This window comes from Alligator sinensis, unplaced genomic scaffold (assembly GCF_000455745.1).
Source record: "Alligator sinensis unplaced genomic scaffold, ASM45574v1 scaffold628_1, whole genome shotgun sequence".
Classification (NCBI taxonomy): Eukaryota; Metazoa; Chordata; order Crocodylia; family Alligatoridae; genus Alligator; species Alligator sinensis.
In genome coordinates, this window is record NW_005841873.1 from 1,234,973 (window position 1) to 1,244,854 (window position 9,882).

At 41.6% G+C, this 9,882-nt stretch overlaps 1 protein-coding gene across 1 annotated transcript in view; it reads right to left on the reverse strand.

Annotated features, from left to right (window-relative positions):
• Positions 1-9,882, reverse strand: part of EP400 (E1A binding protein p400) — a 62,335-nt gene that overhangs the window by 52,279 nt on the left and 174 nt on the right. Inside the window, 4 exon segments of the mRNA XM_025195678.1 lie at positions 29-136; positions 531-618; positions 4,982-5,092; positions 7,554-8,905. Of these exon segments, the coding sequence (XP_025051463.1) occupies positions 29-136; positions 531-618; positions 4,982-5,092; positions 7,554-8,876 (1,630 nt within the window). The 5' untranslated portion in view covers positions 8,877-8,905.

Sequence of the window (9,882 nt, forward strand, 5' to 3'; positions counted from 1 at the left end):
TTGCAATTGGCATGTGGTGACACAGTACCTTGTGCCGTTGGCATTAGCTGTTGAAGAGGAACTCCTGAAGCCACACCCGGATGCTGAAAAACCATCCCATGACGGCCCACTTCAATTCGTGGTCTCTTAGACGAATCTGTGATATTCAAATTCCATTTATGGCAGGGTATAATGGAATGGGTTCAGTTTACAAAGCATATCTACTACACATGATTTCAACATCAGCTCAGAAAGCTACAACTATACTAAGCATGTGTAGCATTGATGAAGTACATGCTCCAAGGCCCCTTAAAGGTGGCCAACTTGAAGTTTACTTTCCTCGGTCCAAGTAACACACCTGGTAATATTTTCATGCTTGCCAGATCCAATCCTACTTGTTGCAAGTGGGCTACAATGCATACTGCCCCCTCACAACAGATAGGCCAAAGTATCTGGCAATTGACAAAAACTCTGTTTCATGGGGTATGCAGCTGTGGTCTCTCCATTAACAGTTTGCTAGTAAAACTGAGTTCCGTTTAAGAGGAACATACCTGCGGGAGCAAGGGCCTGCTGTCTCTTAAAAGCTTCAATTTCTATGGTATTCACAGTCCCCGTTACTGGAGTCCCTGTATGTGTTTGCTATTGAGGAAAAAAAACAAACCACAAAAGTTAACATTACATCTTCAATCACTCTTATAGCAATAGATAAATTATTCTGAAAACAAAGAACATCTATCTGTACAATTAGCTCTTCAAACTGACTGTATAATTCAAAAAAGTGTCAGCCATATGTGCTGACAGTTTTCAAAAGCCCCTATAGCAGAGTTACATGGCATAACCCTGAGACCCTTCAGCTTCCCAGTATCACTTTATTAACTATGATGTGTGGGATATATTTTAGGAGTTGCAATACCAAGGAAATGAGGGGCGAGGGGGGGGGGGAAATATACTTGGCTCATTTTTCTGTGCTTCTTTTTCTATTAAAAAAAAATGTCCATTTATGAGAGACTCTCCCCTCTAAGCTCAATGACGCCATCTTCTTAGTTCTGCAATGAAATCATAACTGTACAGAGATACATTACACAGGTGCTGCAATAAGCTGGCACGCCAAAAATGGAACATTTTGCCTTCACTAAAGGTTTAAATAGAAGGAAAACTAGATTGGGAGAGAGCAGTAATTATATCAGTCAGAGCAAGATGGTAAAGACATTTTAGTTGAGAAAGCTTTCGGCATTAGGAAGGCCTAATTTCCAGTCTGGATGTCATGAGAAATGGGTGAATAAAATTAACTGCCATTTTGAAGACAGATAAGCTGACTTGTCGGTACCCACCAACAGCACTCTGGCCTTCAACAGGCTCTGGTGCTCAGCATGCCTCAGAATGAAGCCATAGTGAGCTAGCTTTTCCACTTGGCCAGAAAAACTGCTCAAGGCCAAATGGAATAAATGTGTCTTAAAGATGCAAATAATAGGTCCATTTCCCTGCCACCTGGTGTTGCATTTGTTTTATTGAGGCTTGCAGCTGACTGCTAGAACAGTGGTTCCCAAACTGTGGGTCGCGACCCCAAATGGGGCTGCAGCATCAGCAGATGGGGCTGCAAGAGTGGGAGGGCTGTGGGTTGGGAGTGAGGGGCCATGCTGAGGAAATGGGGCCATAAATGGGATCATGCTGGGGAAAAGTTTGGGAAGCACTGTCCTAGAAGGTAATAGCGCAGCTGGTGAAATGGATGTCAAGAAGTACAGTTATCGATTCTGGATTGTGAATCAGTGTCATTCTTGAAAATCACTGCACATGCACAGACATGTCAGAACCTTTCCTTTTTCCTCGGGAGCCCAGGCATCAACGTGACTATAAAACACCAGAGCCAGAAGGGCATTCTGCAGAATGAAACCACCATGGCTCTCATTCAGCAAGGTACTTAAGTCATCTCCATCAGAAAACTTTTACTTAAATTTTGGCAAGGGTTAGAGCCTTATTCAAATCAAGACGCAAACCTTTCCTTCAGTATTTTTCTATCTAATACTGTCATAAACAGCAGATACTATAGTCAAGGCAAATCCTCATCAAATTTGAGAATCATACAGCAGAACTGGATACTGCGTTTTTGAAGTAGAGAGAGCTGTGATTATTCGCATGCTCTTTGGGTCTCAGCTACTGCACAGCACTACTGGTGAGAATTTACTGAGGCACAGGAGTAGCTGTGGGGAGAGACCTCATTTGTGCAAATTTCCATGTCAGATTTTCAGACTTCCCCAACTATTAGCCACAATACTACCAGCAAGTACTTTGTTATGAGACTATATATGAAATCAGTGATGTTGACCTAAACACAGCTCTAAACAGCTTTTATTTAAAAAATAAAATTATAGAAGGCCATGAAAATGAACTCATTTACCATTCTGATGTTCTCTATAGTCAAACTGCTTGTGATAGTGGCTTTTACTGCAAAGCAAGAGCTTTCCAAAATATGTATTCCAACGTAACACCTTTTGCGTAGTTAAATACATCAATACTGTTAACAGCAATTCCTCAAAGGAACATTTGCTAAGGTAGTCCCCCTTCTTCCCCACCCAGCTCTTCTGAAAAGTCTTGCCACTTTAACTAAATCTTAAGGAAATTAATCCAACTCCACACTTAAACTGTTGCTGAAAAACTAGCAAGCCAAGGCCAAAGTGCCCCACTTCAGAGTACACTTGTGTAAAACAATTAGATCTAACACATCCCATTGTGCCTTGGTACTGTAGGATGTATTCTGCTCAATGTCACAATGCTAAAATCTAATCAATAACTAGGAATAAGAAAATTCAGCCCCTTAATTTAAGTATTGACCTTTATGCCCATCATAATGCTCTCTGTACAGGACCTTAAGATGTGCCTGCAGTTTTAAGAATGTTTATGTAGTACAACGGAGCCCACAGAGAAGGAAGGCTGCTCGTTTCGTCAAAAAAAAGCGTCTAACTACTCTCATTTCCTTTTTTAATTTACTATTGTAATATTCAGTAAATGTCACACCATGTTCAATTGATGAAACTTTACAAACAATTAACCTGGGGGCAGGCGCACAGAAGTTTCAGTTCAAACACTTAACATTTTGCAAGGCACTGTAAAGTTAGAGAAGTACAGAATGATTCCAAATAATGTGTTTAAATGAACAACATAAATTTCCTCTAAAATCTGAACAAAATTGATGATCATCTCCAGTTCAGGTACTGTTTGCAGCAAGTGTCTTCCTAATCACTGATCCGAGAAGCTGTTTCCTTCAAATCCCAATTTAAGTTCCCCAGTCCCCCTTTTATTATTTATCACTTTGTCTCCAAACATGGATGACACTGTGGCCTAGCTTTAGGCTCCACATCCATTTGGTTTAAAGTTTTTATCGATGTCTGTATCTGAATACTTCCAAGTTACCTGCATTATTTTAATTCGATTTAGAATGAAAGCTCCTGAGAGGAAAGGCTATGAATTTATAAAAAGTGCAATTGTCAGCCACTGGCAAGAGAAAATAAATTGCCACTGCATATTCACTGAGATTAAGAAAAAACTCTGGGGCCATAAGGCTGTTATGCAACATGTCCCCACTAACAATTTTATTTCTCTGTATTTATGTACTTAATATTGAATGACAAACTACCAGCAAAGAGAAGAGGTAAGGATTGGGATGGTACGTAAAGTTTCTGCTAAGAGCTTGAGAGTTACATTATTCCCAGGTTTTGTAAATTTTCCAAATGCATTTAGCACTTTCACTTTCAGGTACCTTAGGTTCCTACCAAACCTATGGTGTCACTGCTATGGACAGAGCTCAGTGACAGTCACAATTACTATAAAATGTCAACCATTATGTTGTTTCATAATTCATACATTTTAAAGTGTCACTGATCTCTGATTATGTGAAAAAACTTCCAAAGCCTATAATTACTGGCCATACCAAAAAGCACTGGGAACAAACAACTCTTCACCAAATAAGTTATTTTTAAAGGCTTATTTTTAATTTATTGTTTGTTTTAATTGTGGATATAGTTAATTCTGTCTTGCTTTTAAACCCCTTCTCCGAACCACAATGACACCTAACTGGGGGCTATACAAACTGGGGTAGAAAAGGTTATAGAGTCCATCAAGTAAGTATCTCCTGAGCTTATGGTGAATATTTTAGCTGTAGAATTAGGACTCATTATGCTTTATTAGCCAGTCATAAAATGGTAAAACAGCCCCAAAGTTAAACAAGCCTGAAATACTTAGTGGAGGGGCAGTGTTGGACACAAACACTAGACTGCACATTACAAATGCATCCCCTTTGCCCATATAAATAGTAATGTTTATCTTTACAGCATTTATTGTTTTTAAATATGTTCTTCAATGCTCCCCCACGCAAAAGAAATAATAGCATCTGTCTGACATGGGAACCATACAGGGGGGATAGGCACTTCTGTTTCTTTTTGTCAGCACTTATGAAAAAAAATCTCATAAAATTTGGGGTAAGATTTTATAGAAGTTGTAAAGTTTATGATGATCCATTTAATGTGCTCTGGTAGGAAACTTAATTATAGAAAAATACTGCAAGGAAGGCAAATCCAATATATTCTGTAGCCATTTTCAAAAACCTTCAATAAATAAAGAAAAAAGAAAAAGAAATTTAGAAGAAATCCACAATTACAATGCCACAGACAAAGGAATCCAAACTACTACTATGCAGAATGCACAAATGAACTAAATGCATTAGAGAAACAAAAGACATACAAACCAAAGTGAAAAACATTCAAGCTGAAAGTTAATGAAATAAGCCAGCAACTTTGAGACAAAGATTAAACTTCCTCAGTACTCCATAAACGCTGCACATTTTAAGATGTGAAAGTTTGTTCGGGGGGGAGCTGGTTTTTGCTATTGTTTTGTTTTAAGTAAAAGGGATGGGCTCTTGGGAAAATACTAATTCAGCTAAGAAATAGAAAATCTGAATGAAGAAAAAAAATCTGGGATGACACTACATTTTAGAACCATTGAAAAGTACCTGAAATGGTTGCTGCTGGGATGAAAAAGCAGCAGAAACATTTGGAGGAAGCTGGGTTGCTATAGCAACAGGAGTACCAGTCTGCCCATCCTTTCCTGTCACAACCTTTACCTGAGAGAAAATATTTTGGGAAAAAAAAGGGAGAATCATTTTCTTTTAAAAAGTTCTTAAAACTGATCAACACAATCATTTTGCATTGTACTGACGGCACCTCACTGAAGAGGGGATTATAACGAAATGCCCATCAGTGCAGTTTGGTTTGAACACAGGCAATTTAACAAGTTCTGTTTCACTTTTAATAGCAGAACAGAGCGAGGGAAAAATATCCTTAGTGAACTCTCACCACTGGAAACCTTGTTTTAAATCCAGTTTCAGCTAAAGCGTGAGTTAAATTTAACACTCTCAGTTCCTGATGGACAACAAAATAGCATGACAGACAGTCTGAACTTAAGAGAGCCCCAACATTTATTTAAGCAATGAGCATAGCCACCACTCTCTCTCCCCTATTAATCCCCAGGGTGATCAGCCTTTCTAGGCAAGGGATGAGGTGCATTGCTTTAGCAGGAGGTGATAAAGAGGTGGGGGAAATAAAAGAGAGGAAGACAAAAATACAAAGAAAGAACATACTCAAAAGGTGCCTTCATTTCCAAAAGCCATCTTAATTTGAAAAGTATTCAAAACCACTTCAGTGGCACAGGATGCAAAATATTCCGACAGTTAAACTGATGAGCAACTTTCACAAGCAATTAGATTATGCATTCAAATACTTTATAAGGAGAGAAAAAAAAAACACTTAGAACCTCTTTGCATAGTTTAAACTGTGCCTTAAAGCTAAAAAAAGTAAACCTGGAATCCTAAAAGATCTGGAGTTGGGAGAAACAGGTCTTTAAGCCAAGATACTGTCATAGTGCCCCGACTTCAGTGGGTCTAGGAGAGTGGTTCTCAACATTTTTTTTAATTCAAGGGAGAAATCAGAAAACACCAGCTCTTAATTTTTTACTCATTTTTGACTACAGAAAAATACTAGAGCAATTCTTCTGTTACAAAGAACTCTAAAAAACATTCTGACCTATTCTGCTTTTTTACTAAGGATTCCTATTTGAAATCTTTGGGTTTATCGTGTGAATCATGTTTACACACCTCATAATGCTAACATTGTGTAACCCATGGCACCCTTGAAAGGATCTCAAGGCACCCCTAGGTAACCAAGCAGCCTGGTTGAGAATCACTGATCTAGGATAACTTACAATAGCAGAGAATCTCCCCATGAAACAGTACAGAGTTCAGGTTCTGTTCATTTCAGCTACCACTCCTTCAACATGCTTAATAACCATTATAGTCTGAACTGCATTCCCTCTCCCATGTAAACTATTACTCAAAAGACAACAAAGAGGTTAGACTTCAAATGCTAGACATCAGGTCACAATTTTTAAACCCATCTACAAATTCAAACCAAAGAGCTATCCATTAATGATCTTGCACTTAAAGGACTGATCAGCTTGCACGGGAGACACTGGTTTACAAGAGAAATTTAAAAGAAAAACAAGTCTCTTTATAAAACGGATTTTTTAACATACCATAAGCTATGCATACATGATATATTTAAACAGGCATTTGTGAGTTCCAAGGTGTTCCAATAATTAAATCACATCCACTTGCCACACAAGTGACAAGCTCTGCTCCAAACAGACACTGCTCAGGCCATGCAAACTGGAAAGCAGGGATGCTACAAGTCAGGGTTAATATGCACTGATACAACCGTGCAAGGAAAGTTGTGCAGGGTCCAGTTCTGGCAAGCTTAGTTCAAACCATTTACCATCAAGACACAGTGAAGTCATTCCAGAAATTTTAATATTTTGTTCAATTAAAAATGAAATTGAATTTGTACTCAGACTATAAATTTTTTAGCATCTGAATTGCAATAAAGGCACAGGTGAGGGTCTATGGCACCCACAGTAAATTGGTATATTATACTGTGTTTCAAATACATTTCATGGGACACCACCCTAAACCACTTCAACAATCATTAAAATTACTTTTATTTTAATGTTGGTTAATATAACGCCAATATTTTACAGAATTATTTTATGGGTCCAAATTATATTCACAAAAGCCAAGTTCCAAGTTAAGGCAGATTCTAATCTTACAGAGGGTTTTTTCTCCTTTTTCTGCTTATAGCTATAATAGATAATATGAAATCATTTTATAAGTTAACACATGTTCAGCAACTATTCTAAGTTTCTTTTGTTTCAGAGAGAGCTTAACCACTTTGCGTATGGGACATAAATACTGACACAAACAAGTCAATGAGAACTCTTTTCCCCTCTATAGTTATCTCTGTTCATAAAAAAACATGCTTCTGATTGTATGCTCAAACCAACCTGCAGTTCAAATTTCCATCCAGCAAAACTACAATTCTCTTAAGAAACTTCATTTTTAAAAGTCTACTATACCTTCCTCAGTCAGAAATAAAATCTTATGTATTGCTAAGACAAATCTAATACTTTGGTATCCAAAACCCACAATTTAATTTAGTGTTTTATTCATAAGCACTAACCAATAGACTTCTTACCTCATCGTTGATGACTTCAGATTGTTCCTCTTCCTCCTCTTCCTCTAGATCCAAGTCGTTTTGCCTCAGGTATGCTTGTAACGGTACACAATGTTTCTTTTTAAAAGCTAAGAAGTCCATCATATTCCCTTGCAGATGTTGCAAAAAAAATAGTTCAATCAAATACTCCTTAAAAGTCTCCTTCAGAACCTCCATCTGCTTGTGGTGATGGTCCAAACACTGCTTTCTCATCTGAGCAGTCTCTTGGTTGGCAGGAGGAATCTCCTCCAATTTTTTAGGTTGTTTTTTCACCGCAGTATTTACTGAAGGAGTCAGAGGAAGATTAGAAAGACCCTGTGGTACAGTGGCACGGGATGGACTTGTGGGAGGGGGTGGCGATGTTATTCCAAAAGCAGGCGAACCTCCAACTCCTGCTATTAATCCACCAGAAGTCCTATCGTATCCTATGGGTCGGCTCAACTGCTGCCCTTGAAGCACTTGCTGCTGCTGTTGCATGAGCTGCCCTTGGATAATGTTGCTGATCTGTGGTGGCAGGCTAGTAGTTGTAATATGACCTGGACTGGTCAAAGGCTGCATATTTGCTCCACTAGCTACAGGACTCTGAGGTCCAAGATGGTGAATGGTGCCACCGGTCTGTGAATGAGGCTGCGAAAGCCGGCGTTCTCTTACTGTAGCTGGTGCTCCAGAAGAGGGAAGCTGCACTTGTGCTGTAGCTCCTTGAGTGATCTGTGCAATCCCTGACCCTTCTTGATACACAAAGTGTCCACCGTTCGATGGGCTCAGGCTGATCTGTCTCACTAGGACACTGGCATCTACAAACCCTCTCGTAGGACTTTGGCTGCACATACCCAAGCCAGGACCAGGCGTGCCTGCCCGAACGTTTGGTATCGACTGCACCGGCACAGGGCTGGGCTGCGTAGGACTTTGAGACTGGACCTGCTGGGGCAACGGTGAAGTAACTTGAATGTACGATGGAGACCCATGGTCAAACCTCCTTGGCTGAGGGCTGAACTGAAAACTCGGTGATGTCGGATTCGGGATCGGCAAGGGTGTTAGTGTGATCTGCTGGTTTCCTGAAGCCACGGGTCCAACGTTCTGCAGCGTGATGTTTACGTTCTGCCCAGCCACTGGGCTTCTGCTCATGATAAACTGCTGTATTTGGTAACTGGGGGACTGCGGCGCAGACGGGCTGGCAGAAGGAGCGAACGAAGCTGCAGGGGACTGGGGTAGGTTTGTCTGCTGCTCTTCTCCCTCGCTGCCTGTGAAGGACCTGGACCTCTGGAGCTGGCGCTGCGCATTCTGGGGACCGCTGCCATGGTGCATGATCGCCTTTTAGTTTTTCCAAGTCAATTCTAAAGAAACACAAAACAGCAGAAGTTTAGCCACGGGAAATGCATGTTTTGTGACAACTGGTCAAAATGCGAGTAGGGACTTATCGCTCTGCCTTTATAGTTCACTACAATCCCGGCCGACAAAGTGAGCCGCTGCTTATAAAAGCTTAACGCAACTTCGCTCTCCCTTCAACCTGACTTCAGACCAACCCGGCTAACTACCTCGCTACAAATAACCCTTCAGGCAATTATTCAAATTACGGAAACACCACGGATGTATTATTCAAACGTCTTCTAGGCCTGGGCAGGCTGCAAAACACTGTTGAACAACGTACAGGGTAAAACATTTTTTCTCCTGACTGATTAAACTTGGAAGAAACCAAAGACTGGTTTCCTCCCTGCTGCGCCTACACGCATCCGCAAACGGACCCTGTCCGTCCTGGACGATGTCAAATGTCTGCGGACCAAGCGTCCATTTGTGGATACATTTAAACTTTTGTGGACGTATCTAAACTAGCGTGACATTTCAGCAACGCCGCACACGTCCAATACTCGTTTCCCCGTCCCGTACCCACCCTGGCGGAGACCTACGGTGAAAAAAACAAGGATGTCACCGGGACAATTCGGTGAGAAAATGACACGCGTGTCGCACTAAAAGAAAGACACTTCTGACGACTCTTGCAACCGCCGCGGGAGAGGCTCGGGCTCCGCTGGCAAGCGCCCACCTGCGCCGGGGCCGGGAGCCGCGGGAGAGCAGTGGGTCACTACAGGCTCGGGAAGTGACAGACTAGACCAGCCCAGCGCGGGGCAGAGACCCGCATTTCGTGACCGCACCTAACTCCGGCCCCCGCGGGGCTCCCTCGGCCCGCGGGTCCCGCCGCCTTTTTGTTTCGTGAGGGGGCAACTTCTCCGCTGGGGCCGCGGCGCCGCGCCGGGCCGCGGCAAGGGGAGGAGCGCGCGGGCCGGCGGATGCGGAGGCCGCTAACCCGCCCCTCCCC